The 18,504-nt window shown below is 40.1% G+C and overlaps 1 protein-coding gene across 1 annotated transcript; it reads left to right on the top strand.

Moving 5' to 3' along the window:
* Nucleotides 1–158: 158 nt before the first annotated feature.
* pibf1 (progesterone immunomodulatory binding factor 1) lies at nt 159–17,623 on the top strand. The gene is made up of 18 exons (XM_051428556.1): nt 159–801; nt 927–1,027; nt 1,374–1,572; nt 1,682–1,801; nt 3,600–3,733; nt 4,298–4,406; nt 4,512–4,631; nt 4,724–4,785; nt 4,908–5,033; nt 5,325–5,423; nt 9,035–9,200; nt 10,746–10,896; nt 11,238–11,328; nt 12,296–12,398; nt 14,250–14,380; nt 15,647–15,731; nt 16,943–17,122; nt 17,421–17,623. The coding sequence occupies exons 1-18, from the start codon at nt 535–537 to the stop codon at nt 17,472–17,474; spliced, it is 2,298 nt and encodes a 765-aa protein (XP_051284516.1). The 5' UTR covers nt 159–534; the 3' UTR covers nt 17,475–17,623.
* The last annotated feature ends 881 nt before the right edge of the window (nt 17,624–18,504 follow it).

The raw sequence follows: 18,504 nt of genomic DNA, 5'->3' as shown, positions 1-18,504 counted from the left end.
ACTTCTGAATTGCACAGCGACGCCTATGTGCAGGAGGCGGTACTGCATGACCAGCGCATTCTAACGAACTACAGCCAAATGGGCGTTGCTTGTAGTACACGCTCATTGCCGGGGGGGGGGCGCTGTAATCACGGCCACTCACACACCATTGTACTAGAGCCGTTGGCGGTTAGCAGGCGGCTCGGAGCGGGACCCTTAAACATAAAAACAGCTCACCGTGTGCTCTTGTCAGCTCCGGGATGACACCTTACTAACCTAACTCTGTATTAAGGTTATTTTCTTGAATATGAGTGCGCTGGCAGTGTGTTTTAAACGGTATAGCTAGCTAGACCGGTGCTCAGTTAGGATTTGTTTTCGGTTCTCTTGGCTACAAACTAACTTAACGTTAAAGTATCACATATCGCGATGCCCGTGAACTCTTGATTAACTACGTTACTCTCTAATCTCATGTAATCTGGCTCTCTCGCCCTTGCTAGTCAACCTTAGCTAGCAAAAAAAAAAGAGGACACAAAGTCAGGACAACAACAACACAAAATGCCTCCCAAGAAGCAACATCTGAAGCCGACGGCAGCCAACGTCTCCAGCTCCCTGGACCTGGAGTCGGAGGACATCAGCCTGGAGACGACCGTGCCGACCACGGAGGATGTCTCGTCGTCCGACGAGCAGCGGGACGGCTCCCAGAAGGTGACCCGCCAGCTGATCGAGAGGAAGGAGCTGCTGCACAACGTCCAGCTTCTGAAAATCGAGCTTTCTCAGAAAAACCTCATCATAGACAACATGAAGGCCGACCATATGTCCAAGGTAAGAAGGGGGGAGGCATGTTTGTAAAGACTGAGGAATGGGCAGTGTTTATAGGAGCACAATAACATATAAACACCGTCCATATCATGCAGTAACATTATGAGAGGTTGTTTTTTATGTTTCAGATTGAGGAGTTGGAGGAGAGGCTGAATGATGCTCTGCACCAGAAACAAGTGTTTGCCCTGAGACTGGACAGTCAGCTGAAACTAGCTCAAGAGGAGAACAGGTGAGGAAAGTGGGGCGGTGGTCGACAGTGACATGTACTGTAGGAAAACTGCCATGCCATGGTGATGGTTGATTTATCTGTTGTCTTTTAGAAAGTCAGTACATCGATGCAGATATACCAATATCTGATCTGGTTTTTGTGTTGGAATATATCTTCAAAAAAGAAACTTCAGTATCTGCAGTCGATGACTTTGACCAAGTCAAACACAATTAAGAACAAACGCTGAGGAAGGCAGAGCTAGCAATGATTAAAACTTACTTTTATTTGAAGCATAAAAAAAGGTTGTAACCACGGTAACTCTACCTGTATTATCATGAGCAGTGCTAACAAACATTGTCACCACCAGGAAGCAGCAGGCTCTGCGTAAGCAAGAGATGGAGGCCATCCTGCTCAGGCAGCAGCAGCTAGAGGAGACCAACAGACAGCTGTGTGAGAAGGCTGGAGAGCTGCGGTGGTCTCTCAGGGATCTGGACATCTCCCAGGAAAGGTACCGGGAGCTACGTGACCTCCCTGACGACAAAATCTCCATACAGGAGTACGTAGCTGTAAGTATGGGGGAGCTCTCCCTAACATGTACACCCAGCCTGTTGAACCGCACCGATGGTGACCAGAGGGACGGGGTACGGTGACCGTTTCTGTGTGCTGTGTGTTTAGATGCGTTTTTATGAGGCGGTGACTCCTCTGCGGACTCAGCTAAATGAGCTCACTGTGAAGAGAGGCAGTTTGAACGAAGAGCTGGATACACACAGAACTCAGATGAAGGCTTTGATGGAGGTACCACACACACACACACACACACACACACACACACACACACACACACACATAAGCTTGTAGTACACCTCTATTGTATCTTATTTATGCATTATTGCATCGTATTCTTCATGTTTTATCAAAAATGTTCTATTTATTCCTCTTTCATCTCTGTTCAGATCATAGACGGTGTACTGTATGAAGTTCAGATAAACACAACTGCTGAACTTTGCTGAGCTTTTTCTAACCTTTTCATGTGTTGAGGAACACACATATAATACACATGTTTAAATGCATATTTTCTTTTAAGTTTCTTTCTTTAAACTCTCAAGAACAAACTCACTCTAAACAAACACTCACTCCTGCAGGCTTTCAGTCATGGAAAGCACAGACATGAAGAATGTGGAGAGAGTCAGTTAGCTTTAAACTAAGTGTGAAAATGGGGAAGACACGTGATTTAAGCCACCTAAACCATGTTACAGCGTCTTTGAACTGCTCGTTTTCACAGCGTACAGAACAGAATGAGAGAGGTTTGACTTAAGGGTCGTCCACACCAAGAACAATAATTATAACAATGAGTATAAATATATCTTTTAAACAATTGTTCTAACTCAAGTGGATAGTGGGATCCACACCACAACTATAAGCGCTGAACAATATCGTTGGGATCACTTTCTTTAGATGACTGGATGAATGTGTCTCAAACTCATAATGGACACTGTGTTACTTACACATCAAGTCTTAGTGTTTTTATGTTTTTTTTTTTTCAATTTAAAAAAATGAAATAACCTGCTTACCACGTAGCTTTTATGCTGGTGGTTGTGATTCTGTGTCTGGTACATCTGTTCATATCAATACCCAAATATCCAATTAAAAAAACACAGTATGTGCTGGGTATTTAAGAATGCATTGAGGAGTCATAAAATGTCATAAAATATGACTAATTTGTAACATTTGTCGCAGAAATTAAAATCCAAGCAGTGATTTGATGTGTGTGGCATGAAGGAGCTACAAAACTTTAATTTTTATTAATACATTTCCTTAATTTCTTTATTAAATGCTGCAAATTATACATAAAAAATCCAAAGTATGAACAAATTTTGTCCTCAAACGACAGCAACTCTCATAACAGATTGTTAGAATCTTAACTTTCCGGTGAACCCATGTATCCTTCTGGGTTTCTTTTTGTTTATCTGCGCAAAGTACAGCAGTAACAGGTCATCAATAACTTCCATCTTCCATTTTCCTGTTAAGCTGCCAACACAGCTGCAGCACACAGTGTGGGGGCAGTGGGAGGTATTGTTCATTAATGTGGATGCTCACATCGTTATAGTTATTGTTACAGTTATTGTTCTTTGTGTGGACATCCCTTTTTATTTTTTTAAATAAAAAATAATGGCATGATACTAAATGAGCGTCGTTTGAATGCCACAGAGTATCTAAACAAGACAGTTATTGAACCGGTGCTTGTCTTTGATATCACAGTTGTTTTTTCACTTAGATACATTCAGCAGGAAAATTACTCATCAGCTCAAGATTGTTCCAGGAAAAGGATGTGATGCACACTGCATGAGTGCCTTATCACACAATCCGCAGGCATGACACTATGAGAGAGCATGGAACATGGATTCTTGCTCAATACCTGTATGGAAATCTTCAGGGTGTTTGGGAGTTAAAATCCAGCCTATTTACAGAGATAAATGTAGTGAATTAAAAAGTACAATATTTCCCTCTGTAAAGTCTAGATTTAAGGAAACACTGGAATAGGAGGACTAATACTCCATGTTATGTAAATGCTACCTGTTCTGTGTATCCGCAGAGCTACGAGGAGGAGCGGCGGCTACGTACAGAGCTGGAGTTGAGGAGCCAGAGACTGACCCTCGAACTGGCCGATACCAAACAGCAGATCCAAGAAGGAGACTATCGCAGAGACAACTACCCAAACATCAAACGGTGAGTGTCTGTGTGACTCCTCTGTACACCTTCTCATTGGATGAGGAGGGGTCAGCTCACTACTTTTGACCCTTTTGAAGACTACAGTACACTTTTGTAAGCTGTGTTCTTTAAAGGAGAAACCACCAGGCATGCCTGAGCTGGGTCCCAGCTAACATCTCTCGAACAATACATGGGAAAAATGTACTCACACCACAAGTTTCTCTCTCACATCTGAGAGCAACGTGCTACTTATGCTTGCATAATAGAGAGGAAACATAAATATTTTACTGCTGTAGCTCTTGATCCTTTGAGATATGGAGTTTATTTTGTGTTTTATGAATACCAGCTTTTTGTCATAGGACTATGTGATAACTGATGCATTGAGTAGCTTAATTAATTACCTGCGTGATTGTAATATAATATAGCAAACACTTTGGTTTATTTATTTTCTTGGGAATACTTTAATTGTTTTTTATGAATACAACAAAGGAAGGGGATGAATTCTAGTTTTCCCCTCTATTTAAATTCTGCATATGTACGTTCAAATGTATGATAACCTGTTTATAACACTGTGGTTTATAGTGAGCGTGACATCTTTGAAGCAGAACTAAAGGAGTTAACGAGAAGATTTGAGACACTAGACCTGACCCAGACTGCACTGACCAGAGAAAGGAACACACTCAGCAAAGAGGTGCTTCAACACACACACTTGCACCATATTTTTCCTTCATAACACTCATTGAAGTGTCTATTGCTGTACTGTGTAGTTTTTCATTTTTCTCTTCTTGCCCTCCAGGTGGCGACATTGCAGCAGTCAGTGACTCTCCTGCAGAAGGACAAGGAGTACCTACACAGGCAGAACATGGAGCTCAGTGTGCGCTGTGCACATGAAGAAGACCGGCTGGAGAGGCTGCAGGTCCATACAGTTGATCAGCAAGGAGGCTCATTTAATAAAAAAGGCATTCAGTAATTCAGATCTCTAACATGCTTCTTGTTTCTGTGCCTCAGGTACAGTTAGAAGACACTAAGAAGGCTAGAGAGGACGCCTACGAAAAATATGTTGCATCCAGGTTAGCCTCTGCTTTTTTACACCAGTTAGCAGCAGCCAATATTTTCACATTTTGTCGTTGTTTGTTCCATCTGCCAAAATTCTGTTATCGCATGTTTTTCTTAAATCGTCTTTCCACTCCAGAGACCACTATAAGTCAGAGTACGAGACCAAGTTGAGAGAGGAGTTGGAGAACATCCGGCTGAAAACCAGTCAGGAGATAGACAACCTGCAGAGAACCTCCAGGGAGATGTATGAAAGAGAGAACAGGTATCAGTCTTTTTTTTATATTTAACTCTTTAAAAACTGTGTGTTGGTAAAACCTATAAACTAATATCAGGGGCGCTATTCTAACCAGAGGAAGTCACATACGTTGTTAACGCGCAATATCAATTATTATTTAGCTAACTAATTCTAAAGAGAGGAAGAGTTATCGCCACAGATACTTCACAGCAGCATTAAAATAAAGGGAAATACCAACATAACCTGTTCTGCTATACAACATAACAGGACATGCTGATTCCTTTGTGTATGTGTTTTACTGTATGTTTGTTTGACCAGGAACTTGCGTGAGGCCAGAGACAATGCGGTGCTGGAGAAGGACAGAGCAGTGGCTGCTGAGAGAGACACTCAATCCAGATATGACCAAATGCTGGAACAGTGAGTTTTAACCATCCGGCACACACATAAAGAAACAGGCGTCCATCCACCATACGTTTAGCCTTTTCTGCTTTTTCTTCTACGATGACAACTCAAAGTGGGAGCCAGTAAAACATAAATACTATTAAAGCTGCTTTTGTGGTGACGTCACTGTACAGTTATACACATATAAAATCTTTAATAATGTTCTAGCTCTTGTTCCTCTCAGTATTCAACACTTCTCAAGAAGCATTGTGTCATCAGTGGTGTACGATATGATGTAACATTTTAGCAAACATTCCCATAGCTCCAGTGGCCCTTCTAGGAGTTTAGGAGTACTCTGCTACTCTCTGCAACTAACTGTCGCACTTAAATGTTGGTTACTTCCTGGAAGCTCTTGGCAATGCGTTGTATATCAGGGAAAGTTAAAGAACTTAACCTGAGGGCAATTGTTCAACTTCGAAGAGAACATGGGCCAGTCGGTACACTTTTGTTTTCAAGATTTACCACATTTTTAACATATTTTGAATTATTCTTCGTCCAATCAGCGTGTTTTGTGTGGGGGGCCTCGGTCAATAAAGCAGGAATCATTGCTGTGCTTATTAGTTACTTATTTCTGTGTGTTATTATATTATTATGTCAGCTTGAAATACTCAGTATTTCCCTGAAAGCTGTAAGCTTGTTGTTGCTCTGATGCCGATGTGTGAGACAGCAGAAGTCTGTTTAGTAGCGCATGTTGTGGGTGCGGCAGGATTTAGGTGGCTGTGGTCTCTTACCAAAGGTCACATGAAGGCTTTGCTGTAAAGTCAGAGTTCACTGAAGGTCAGTTTAGTACCAACTGGTATCACTGGCCTGGCTGGCTGCCACTTTGGGGTGAAATACTTTTTTTGTTCTTGACAAAAGTGAGTTTTTGTGGTATCTAATGTTTGGCCTTCTTAGAGGGTTTTTATCTGATTTTGTTAGGGCTTCAGCTTTTTTACACTTGAAGCTTCTGTTAGGATTTTCAAATAAGCTTTGGATGTCTGTCATGTCTTACTTTAATGAATATAACTCGTCAGTCAGTAGCTGGCTAATCTAATGAGGTCGTATAGTAATGATGAAATGCAGATACATATTTGTGGTTATATAAATGTAATTTATGGTGCTGGTAGATTGCTGCTAGGCCGCCCTGTTAATACAGGTGCGTTTCACCCTTTGTGTACGGTAAGGGGGAGCAAACAGTTTTTTGACCACAGTGAAAATTTAGTTTTTGGAAGGCTCAACACCAGCAAATATGGATTGAAGGAGATTATTTCGTCAGATAAAAACATGTTGTTAATTTTGGAAATGATTACGTATTATCTTTTATCAATACATTTTGACTTTTGGACTTTGACGACGGTAGTTATTGGAAATGTTTGGATCACACTAGTGTAAAAACAATCCTACTTTTACAAATAGTATAATAAAGATAATATTAGTGTAGCCTTACAGTTATATTCAACTGTGCAGAAATACCAGGTTTAAATAGAATGTTTGAACGTTATGAATGAAGCTTCAAACTTTTCCGTACTGCCCTGGATTTTGTATAACATATTCAAATTTAATGTTGCTTTTTAGCCATTTCTCACTTCCAAACTTACTTTTAGTGAGTTTTTAGTCCCTACCGTATCTCTCCTCCAGGCAACAAATGCCCATCTCAGTGTAGCCTCGAAAGGTGCCTCTGGGTCATGCCCTTGTAGGAAGTTTCAAATCTTACATGAAAATTGCAACAGATATATTGTGAGCCCTGCTGCACACACACATGCACACAGATAGTTTAAGCCTTTTTTTTCTTATTTGAGGAGGACTTTCAGTCAGTTATCCGGTTTTAGTGCTATATATTTGCTGCGTACATACATGTTTGTCTTATATGAACAGATGATGGGTATTTGCGTCCGATTTTTCTTGTCACACACACATTTGTGTGTCTTAATTTAAATTGTTTTAATACTTGTTATTTTTTTTATTTTAACTGAGTTTTACAGTATAGTATCTGCCACAAACAGACAGTGACACAGACACAAACAGCAGCAGCAGCAGCAGCAGCAGTAGTTGTGTCCCTGTCCTGGGTTACTACTACATGCCAGTCATTCCTCTAGATCCAAACCACCAGCTGTTGGTCTTTCCATACACACACATACACTTCACTCTCCCTTGCGCTCTCTCTCTCTCTGCTGCGATCACATTCCCTCTCTGTGTTGCATCGCAAGCCAGCAATGACAGATGCTAGCCACAAGCCCTTAACCCCTAACCCCACGCATGCCCCTATTTTTGGGGCAAAGAATGAGGCGGACAAGCTTGAAATGGCGTCGGATGATTGTAGCATAGAGGGGCCAGCTTGAATCTCAGCGCTCTATATCACAATGATGGCTAACAGGCTGGCTACGGCGATCAACATGTCCAAAACAAATACATGGTTTTAAGTACAATTTTCCATTTTGACCTCTCTAGCAGGTCTAAATGTGTTGTAGTAAAAATGCCTTGGGGAGCCCCCATATCATGTGCTCTTACTTACTGTAGCTGTAAATATTGCCGTCAAAAATTGGCAACTGGAAGGACAGAGAAAGACTACTACTAATACACGAGAAAAGTAAGTTTAATTTTTTAAGGTACATTTTGTGTCTTTGCATCTAGATGGCAGCCGCCAGTAATAAAAGAAGCCATAAAATGACAACCGAGTGTACATGTCTGTCACTGTGAGCACACAGCTCAGGCCTGCTCTCGATGGATGATGAAATTCTATCAGGTCAGCTGTAATCGAGAGTTATTAATATTATCCAACCAACCTCCATGGTTTAATAAAGTGTGTGTGTTTTTTGTGTGTGTGTGTGTGTGTGTGTGTGTGTGTGTGTGTGTGTGTGTGTGTGTGTGTGTGTGTGTGTGTGCGTGCTTGAAAGCTGCCTGAAGAATAGCACTGGGCTAAAAAATTTCAGATTTTTCAATTAATCAATTAATTGTTTTGTCTATAATGAAAAATTACCATCATAATTTCCCAAAGCGTAAAGCGATATCTCTGAGTTTGCACTTATGTCACAAGGCTTTGACTTAATGCAGAACTGTATCACCTGAAAACAAATTCTGTCTTCTTTCTAATTACTAAGCACTTAAGTAGGAACACTTTTCTCTGGCTGCCAACGAGAATCATGAAAGATCAAACAAGATCAAACATTGCTGCGAGCACCACTGAGAAATACTCTCCTGTAACCAAATGATTTAAGACTTGGCTTTCCTGCTTGGTGGCTTACTATAACACTGTAGTCGGCAAGCTGTTGCAAGTGGTGCTGCCATGCACTAACATTAAAAAAATGTTCATTGCGTGAGGCACAGCAAACAGTTACTTCCTTGCCAATTTCCAAACAAACATGCTGTTAGCATGTGTAATTGTATCTATATAAAGGAAGACATTGCAACACTTGTGTGAAACCACCAGGCATGCCTGAGCTCCACCGAGGGCCCAGAGCTGAGTTTACCCTCTGTGTGAGATGCAGCTGCTTTATTATTTAGACATGTCCACATAACCTGTCTACCCCAAAACACATTATCTATTTTTTTTCAACACACCTACTCACATTCATATTTAGTGAGGTGTTTGCTTGTTTCCGTCAACGCAGGTTTCGTCAGCTCCAGCTGGGTACTGACAGCCGGGTAGCAGAACTGTCCAACCAGGCCAAGCTGCATGCCTTCGAAGCTGAGCGTGCTCAGATGGTGAAGGAAGAGACAGCTAAGGCCCTGGCCCAGTGTCAGGTGGAGTGTGAGAAACAACAGAAAAAACTGGAGGTATTCAAATCATAAAGACAAAAAGGAGAAAATGTTTTACTTGTTGCATTACATAAGTGTACCCAGTCGCTAGTCTATCGTAGTCTCTCATGATTTGATTTCAGCCAATTAATGTTTCTCCTTGGTTTGAAGTTATTGTTTAATAGGTATGAAATAAAAAGCAATAACTTGTGAAATAACACAATTTAGGTGCACATGCCATTAATAGATTCAGAAATCCACCCTTTGCCTCATTATCCACATTTCCAACAGTAAGCAATAATCAGTATAACTGGGTAAGAAATAGAAAATCCCTTTCAACATTTGCATGTAATGTAGGTCTTCAGTCAACATGCAGATTTACAGATGGTCACCTTCAGTGGTTCTTAAATGAAAGTCATTAATAGTGTTAAAGCCAGGGAAGACTGTCGTAAAGTTGCTCACTTGCTGCAACCATCACATTATTTAACACAACCAAAAGTTCACAAATCATGCTTAAATTATTGCACTGTTCATTTAGGGAGGACTCCATCCACAAGATTAATGTTCCACTCTCAGGAATATGTCCATCCAGTCTTTGTATGTCAGTCCAGTGGCTCCATTCTTATCTGTTTCCATTGTAGCATGCCCATTTATACAAGACATTAATTGAGTGCAGATTGTTCTAGATGTCTGAATGCACTCACTGTAGCGGAGGTCCACCTCTTCACCTGTATGTAACCTTGTGCTGATGGCCAGGGGGACGTGCATGTTGTAATCATGTAATGCGTATAATTATGGGAGGAAGAAAATCTTTTCTCTTTTTAAAAGCACAGTGAATGAAAAGCTAGTTTGTTGTTTAGCTGTTTGGTCCAGTTCTTTTATAATAGTGAGGTTTAGAGCCAGTTTGGGGTAAAAGTCCTTTAGAAATGTCTCTTTGTGGATGTTTTTGTCTATGCTTATAAATGTGTTACAGTAAATGTGGGAAAATTAAAGGTAATGGTAAAAGTAAAATAAACTACAATAATGTGTCTATAATTTTCTTAACAGCTCTGAAAGACTAACAATTTAGTTTGGGATTCATTTCTAGCTTGAATTAACCAGAAATACATTTTAATTATACAAATTGCCATAAAACATCGCAAACATTTTATTTAATTTTAGCTGATAAATAGTGCTTCAGTATTGTTTCAACAATGTTCTTTCCTTTTTGTTTCTAAAATACAACACAATTTGAAGCTTGCAACATGTGCAAAAATAGTTAGAATAAAAAAAGAATAAAAATAATAGAAATAAAAACAAATTTGCCTTAATACTGCAAAAATAAATAGTAAATGTATTGATATAATATATATTGAATAATAAGGAAGAAATACACCACCAGTCTGAAGAAATTATTCCATTATCTGCTATTTTAATTACACTGACAGAATGTAACATTTACATTAACAATATTATTTAGGTAGATAATTGTGTTTCAAAGGAAATTAGAGAAAACAATGCTGAAAGTTACCTAATTAGCTTTTATCTCCCCCTGCTCCTCTCATGCTTCTATCTTTCTCTCTCTCCTCCCCTCCTCTGCCTCAGCTCCTGACCCAGGAGTTTTACAGGCTGCAGACGTTATCAGAGAAGCGGTCGGCGGAGCTGCAAGCTCAGAATGCCGAGCAAGCGTCTCGGCTGGAGACGTATGAAAAGCTCGAGCAAGAGTTGGACCAAGTCACCATGCAGGCTGCCGAAAGTACAAACATAGCACTGGCTCTGTAGTACCCATTTCATTGCTCACATTACTTTGAATTCGGAAAGAGAACAAACAAACAAGCACTGATTCCTTCAGATGTCTTGGTCTGGTATCAGAGTGAAGATGTAGGAAACAGTTACGTAAAAATCTGTAATTGCTATTGTAACAGCCTTGTAACAGTGGGACAGGAGTTTAAGACAATGGAAAGGTGTTGTGTAGAAAAAACAGGATTTTACTGCATGCTTATCTGGCAACTATACAACATCCCACAACTATACATTGCTATGCCATAATGGTCCTGGAAAGGTATAGACGGTGTTTGTGTTTCTTTCTGTTGCCAGTTGAGAATGAAGAGGAGGCAGAGAGAGTTCTGTTCTCATACGGCTATGGAGCCAATGTCCCCACAACGGCTAAAAGAAGACTAAAACAAAGGTACAGTGCATGATACACTTCACATTTCAGTGACAGTGCACATTGTGAGAGATGTCACTAAACAAAAACTGAATTTGCTGACACTGCTACTGTGTGTCCTTTTTCTTAAAAATAGTGTAAGAAACCAGCATGCTAATATAGTGTGGGCTAAACTAGTATGTTGGTATACAGTATTCGTCTAAATATATATTATTTACATTCAACATTTCTCATTAAAAATGCATTTTGTGTATCTATAAGGCATAACAAAAATTATGAATGTAGGTTCTACCTAATAAACATTTGTAACGCCCTTTTTGAAGGTTTTGAAACATGCATTGCTAAAGTTATGATTCTTCAGATTTTCATGAAATCAGATCCCTATTTTGATACTAATTTTGGCCGCCATAGGCATCCAATATATTTACATAATAGTTATTTATTATGATAACTTAGCTGCCTATATAGTAGTTTGTATTGGTAGTGGCAGAGTGTGCCATTATCATTTCCTTTTATTAGTGAATTTGTAACTTCATCAGGTGTAGATATGCATTACCGCCCTCTGCAGGTGGATGAAGTTATGTGCAGTGTTGTGTGTATTCAGCTTGTGTTGTGGTTATTGTGTGTCTCTGTACAAAACTTTAAAAAACCTTTTATAAAAGCAAAGTGCATCACTATCAAACACCTCTTCTTCTTTGATACTTCCACTAGAAGTCATCAAAGTGAAAACATTTCAAAATCCTTTACACAGTGGCTTTAAAGTACTTTCTCAAAACAGGAACACAATTACTTGACTTTAGTTCTTTACACAATCTTTGATTGCATGCACACCCAAAAACTTAAATTGATGCCAACTGTTGGTTTCAGTGAGTTCAGTCAAGTGTAGGTGAAACAACATGCACAAAGTACACACTAGTGTAAACTTGTTGGTGTTGTCATGTTTTGGAATTTCCAAAACTGTGTTTGTTTTTATGTGGCTGTCGGGCAGCGTTCACCTGGCCCGCAGGGTGCTGCAGCTCGAGAGGCAGAACACGTCACTGAGGAGAGAGCTGGAGAGAGACAAGTCACAGACAGGACAGATATCTGAGGAGGTAAACGCATGCAAACATACACACACACACACACACACACACACACACACACACAGCTTTCAGATGTGTGCCTGCCCGAGGAACATCATGGTCAGCAAGTCAGTACCTGCAACACACTATTTCTCACCATCACAAATTCTCATATTATGGTTACTCCACAGGTTCTATCAAAGTCATAATGATTTATTTCCACTGGCTTTTGCCTCTTATTATGCAATAACAGGGTCTTAGTTTTCTGTGTTAGGTCGGCAGCTCCTCTCTCATCACCCACCATTTACCTTCTCACACTATTGCATGACACTCTGCTGTTAAAGTCAATGGCGAGAGCACATCAAAACTCTGCAGCTGCGGCGTCAAACCACATTTGAGGTTGTCTTTTTCTTTCCTTTAGAAAAAAATTACCAAAAATAATTGAGCTGTTTGTGAGGCACCACTAATATCATCAATATACACTTCAGGACTCATTGATGAAAGCCTATTTCTTCCTGAAAGTTTTGTCCCGTAAAATCTCTTGAGTGTACATTTAAAGCCATAGTGTACATTTAAAGCCATTTCAGGAAAATGACAGGTTGTTTGAGAGCAGACACAGCAGACCTTAAATGAGAAGAACTAGTACCTGTCACACTTGTTGACACAGCGGGAGATGGTGTCAAAAACCGTGACAACCACGCTCTTCACTTTCCCAACAACTCACCACACCAATCATTTAGGCTTTTGTTGTGTTTGGCACACCATGTGCATGTGTGTGCAACGCTGAGACTTTAATTTTGGGTGTGTGTGTATTTAGTCTGTGTGACTGTGTGTGAAGTCACATGTCTTCTACTCGTGCTCTGAGGCTAAAAAATCCAGTAAGGTTTTAAACTATGAGAATGACAGCACAGGCAGCCAGCATGCTTGCTTTTTTCCCCCCTCACTCCTCATTAGAATCACATTGAGAAGAGAGATTGTGCAAGCCGGCTCTAGCAGATTTGAAACTAAATAAGCCAGCTATTCAACTGTCAGCTGTGACTGACTGGCACTTGTCTGGAATACCTCATAATTCATTGTGTATGAAAGGAAAGGGTAAAAGATTAAACATTTTAGTCACTAGAAAGAGCAAGGGTGTTAACCACTTAAACACCCACACAGATGCCCTGACTAACTTACTATTGTCCTTACCCTCCCACCCAGTCCTACTCACTGCTGGCTGTAAAAGTGGTTTAATGAGTAACACCCTAACTTGTTGTTAGATTAAGCATGATACTGACTGAGAAATAGTGTGTAGGTTATAGTAAATGCCGACTCTTATGTGAGGGATCATCAAAATATTATAAAGGTGCTTTCCTGGCAGTGATTGCAAGAGGTTGTTAAGATTGTGAATTTTCATTGCATTTCCACTTTTTGTCTTTATCTTAATTAATAAAAAGGATACAACTTCATAAAAAGTCACATTTATAGGCACTCAAGCCACCCCTGATGGCATCAGAGATAAGATTAAATCTTGGGTATGGCCGCTCTTTCATGAGTCATTCACAAATATTGAGACAACTGCACTATTTCATAATATTAACCACATGCAAAGTCAGTTTAAAGTAGAAATACTCCTTAGCATTTACCAGTGAATGTTAAAGTCATGTTCAGCATAACGAACATCATGGTGGCAGACTTTCAGCTCTTGCTGTTGCGTCACACCATCCACAGTTTGGGGAGGCGTATAATCCCAGTGAAACCATGTCGGCCCGAGTCTCAGTGAACTTTCTCAGGGTTATTGAGCAGGGATTGTTTAGGAACACAAGATGACTCTGACATTGTGTTGGTGAAATATTCTTTCTTTAATTGATCAAGTATAAACATATGTGTGTTGCTCCTCAGTTGCTGGCAGCCAACCAACTCTTACAGCAGACGCAGCAGCCCTATAGCTACCTGATCGAGACGGTGAGACAAAGGGATGCACAGATCGGTGCGATGAAGGAGCGTATCACCTCACTTGAGGACGATGTCAGGTACACGTACAGAACACACAATCACGGTGGAGAATGTTAGCCATTAGGTCTTCTGTATCGCTTGCCAAACTCCGTCTGTTAGTTTAATGGGTTTAATTTTAGGTCTTGTAATTCACTCATCATGGCAGAAGGCCATACCTCCCTGCCCTTGGGCGTCTCCCTTTGTCTTCTTCTGTCCTTCTCACACCTAGCTAATTTTTTCTTTGTGCAAACTTCCATGTGTGCGTGAGTTTGTCCGTGCCCAGTAAGTGAGTGCTTCACACTTACAGCTGCCTGGCACTGACCTAAACCCCCTTCGTCTTCCTCTGTATTTTAAGAAATATGCAAACTGACAGAGTGCAGGTTTTCTCTTGCTGCTCACTGTCGCTTAGCACTCACCTGGGGCAAGCCGGAGAGCAAAAGAAATCCACTCAAGCTTCTCAAACCTCCCCATCTGACAGATATTTAAGATTTCCTGTGGCTATGCAATGCTATCTGTTAAACAGCAGAGAGAAAGCTCACAGGAGATTCTCAGTTTATGTACTACCAGTCTCTCTGTCTACGGTATTAATTGTATTCACACATTGGCTAACAACAGTGTATCAGGCTATAAGACTCATACATTTCATTTTTTAGTGTTGTGAAGCTACCAAGCTGTTGTTTCAAGATTTGCAAGATGATTTGCTTTAAAGCAACCCCTTTACAAGCTCCTGCTTGTATTTTCCAGCCTGAGGAAAGAACACTTGGACAGTAATGTAGAGAGCTTGAGTTTTTCTCACAAGATATAAGGCAATTGATTATTTTATTTTATTAGTACATTCTAGAAATTCAAGTTAAGTTGGTTCAAGTTCAGTTAGTTTGTTTGGCTGATGGTGGTTTAATACCAGTGATTTATACTCAGTGATAGTAAACCTGCCATGAAGATTCATTGATTTGATTTATAGTCCAGCATTTTGCTTGTTTTTCTCGCCCCCCCCCCCCCCCCTTCACACAGATGAAGCAACATCCAAATAATAAACACAACACCTTCACATCCGATCTGTGTTGACCCTAACTTGACCCCACCCTAAATCAAAATAAAACACATTTTAACTAACAATGGACATCTACTGTATAGAGTGAATGATACTATTTCTATTTCTCCCGCCTTAAAGAATCACATAAACCATTGATCAGTGATTCACAGGACTGACTTGTTTCATATGATCGTATAAATAACTAGAATATTGAATATTGAATTCATAGCTTAAGATCTGATCTTGAGCCTGTTTTTGTGTGTAACCCCAGTTCTCTGAGGAAAGAACGGACTGCTCTACAGCAGGTGAAAAACAACATGGCCGCTGATCTGGAGAGACTCCTCAACCATCGAGAGGTACACATCCTAATGACGTTTGTTGTTTGTTATGTTAGCTATTTGTGATGTTTTAGTTGGGACAACTGCACTCAGTGTATTCCATTCTGTTCCAGTATATTGGGCTGTCTCAAAATGGTGAGAAACAGGAATTTCCAGAAAATAGAGATCTGTTATTACAACCACCTTGTCTCAGCACACAGCCATTGTCTGCGTTTGACGTTAAACATTACAGCTGTTGGTGCATTAACTGCTAACCTGTGTGTTAACCTGTGCTTCTGTGGAAACACACAAATCCAATGCTACTTTTCAAACTGTAGCAAAATGTGAAAATCTTTTTTATTATGGCTGCAACTAAAAATAATTTTCATTAATTTTTGCATTACAATTTCCTAGAGACCATCATCAAATGTCTTCTTTTGTCTGACCAACAGTCGGTTGTAGAACAAGGAAAAGCAATTCATTTTCACATTTGAGAACCTGGACCCATTAAATGTTATTTAAATGCTAATGGATTGATCAACTAAGCAACTAATTGCTATAGCTCTACTTTTACACTTAACCAGGCTGTTGGTATTCACACCAGACAAGTTATTGCACTTTCTTCAAGATTGTGTGTGTGTGTGCGTGTGCGTGTGCGTATGAGTGTGTCTCCCCCCCAAGCCAGCCGTTTGCTGTATGAAGTATTTGCCCTGTCATAGACAGCTGTTCCTCAGCCTGGCTGTTTGAGATGCCACCAGGGTGCTTGTGTGTTTGTGTGTGTGTGTTTTTGTGTACGTGTGTGTGCTCGTGCGTGTGTGTGACATGCCAGGGCTCATGTCCTCAGGGGTGATAAATAGAACCGTGAAATGGCCCAGAGTCCTCCCCTCTGCCCTGCTGCTACTCCTCCAGACCCTTGAGCTTGTTGAGCTTATTGCAAGGCGTCCCATAGTTGGACTTGAAGAGTTCAGCTGTGATGGCCTGTGGTTCAGGACAAACATGTCATCATAAGCAGCGAAAATTCGAAGAAATTCGAGAAAACATATATTTTTAAATCAAATGCTTCACTAAATGTTGAAAAATATGATCTTATAATTTTTGCAGTAAGGTATTTTAATCATATCTGGTGATTCAGTTCAGAGATTTCTAGCCTTTTGGACACTTCACTCCTACTTATTTCTCATAAAGACCCCTGTTTATTGTTTTACCCTCGTTTTCACATAGCTATTTTTATGAACCATGTGATTCTTCAGGAGTTGGCGGTGATGAAGCAGGTCCTGATCAGCATGCGGTCCGGACAGGGAGACTCTCTAAACCTGTTGGAAACCCATAAAACTGCTATCAGGACCTCCGGTGCGGGAAAACACCAGTCCAAACGTATCAACAAGACCACAGAAGAAGAGTCGCCAAACAAACCCAAGCCCACTGTGTTTGTAAGTGTCTGACTTGGCAACACCCTTGTATGAGTCACACCACCATAACCTGCTTAGACAGAAGTTCAGACAAAGGAGCACCAGAGGTTGAAAGGAAATGATGAATAGCTTTTTTGACATTTGATTTCATTTTAGCTTTTCACTGTGGTTAGGGGAGTAAAGATATGCTGTAGTACTTTATCCTTGAGTCATGAGAAAGTCAAGTAGATGAGAATACCATAACAATCCAAACAAGAGCAGCTATGCACTTCCTACTTTCCTAATCATCGTTTTTCCTCTCTGCCTCTTTCTTTTGCAGACCAATAAAGAAGTTCCTGATTGGTACCAAAGGCTGAAGCAGAAACCCAAATGAACAGTAATTTCTGTTCCTACTGGTGCTATTAATTTGTCACTCAGAGCTTTAACAATTGTATGTTTTATTTAGGCGTTTGTATTTTAAAATAGTAAATTAAGCTTCTTTTAAAATTTCAACAACTTTTGAAATACAAAAGCACAAAGTTACTGGTGTCTGAGTGTTTTGTTGTTCTCATCCATGGTTACATATTGTTCAGACTGGATAAATTCCCTGCGTACTGGTCCAAAACCAGAAGTATTACCTTCCACGGGGTAAACATTCCTAGCTAACTGACTGCCCAAAAATTCCTCTTTCTTGGCAGTGGTCAATTTTATTAGGTCTGTCTATCATTATTTCCTCATCTTTTCCAGGTTTGCAGATACGGTCACTACAGACAAACACCATTGCCTCTGATTTGCCCGAGCTGAGGCTCCTTTGGCTTTAAATATAGACATAGCAGGCATACCGTTATCATTTCAGACCATGTTCTTATCGGTGTCATATTAAACTCAACCAGAGGACTGCTTTATATTTTGTTTGTCACATTTCATCTTGCTTTTTCTAAGTGAGCCTACAAAACTTCACAATACATCACTTTCCTTTCCTGGTGTGTAAGATTTCTTGAACAAACCGCAATGTGCAATATTTTAGACCCCCTTTTGTTCTGAGTTACCATAGCACAAGTTTATTTTCCATAATAATGACATGACTGGAATTCATAATGTGGAGAAAACACCACTGTGCGATTTTAAACATCGTCTGGCTCACAATACATGGAAGTCCTGTTAACTTAAATGATTTAAAATCCCTTACTTATTGTCACATATCGTAAATCAAAAATTTAGCATATGAAGTTCACCACTAGTACTAAACCTGTAAAAACTCGAAAGTTTGAAAAAATAAATAAATGTCAGACTTAAAATTTGTAAGCCTACATTACAAACTGGGGGTTTGGAAGAAGTGGGCCTTTTTTTTGTGAGTCTAATTAGAGACTTGTATTATGGGAAATGTAGGATCCAGTGTTTTTTGGATCTTGACCGACATTAGG

This window comes from Dicentrarchus labrax, unplaced genomic scaffold, assembly GCF_905237075.1.
Source record: "Dicentrarchus labrax unplaced genomic scaffold, dlabrax2021, whole genome shotgun sequence".
Lineage (NCBI taxonomy): Eukaryota > Metazoa > Chordata > Actinopteri > Moronidae > Dicentrarchus > Dicentrarchus labrax.
This window is presented reverse-complemented; position numbering and strand designations above follow the sequence as displayed.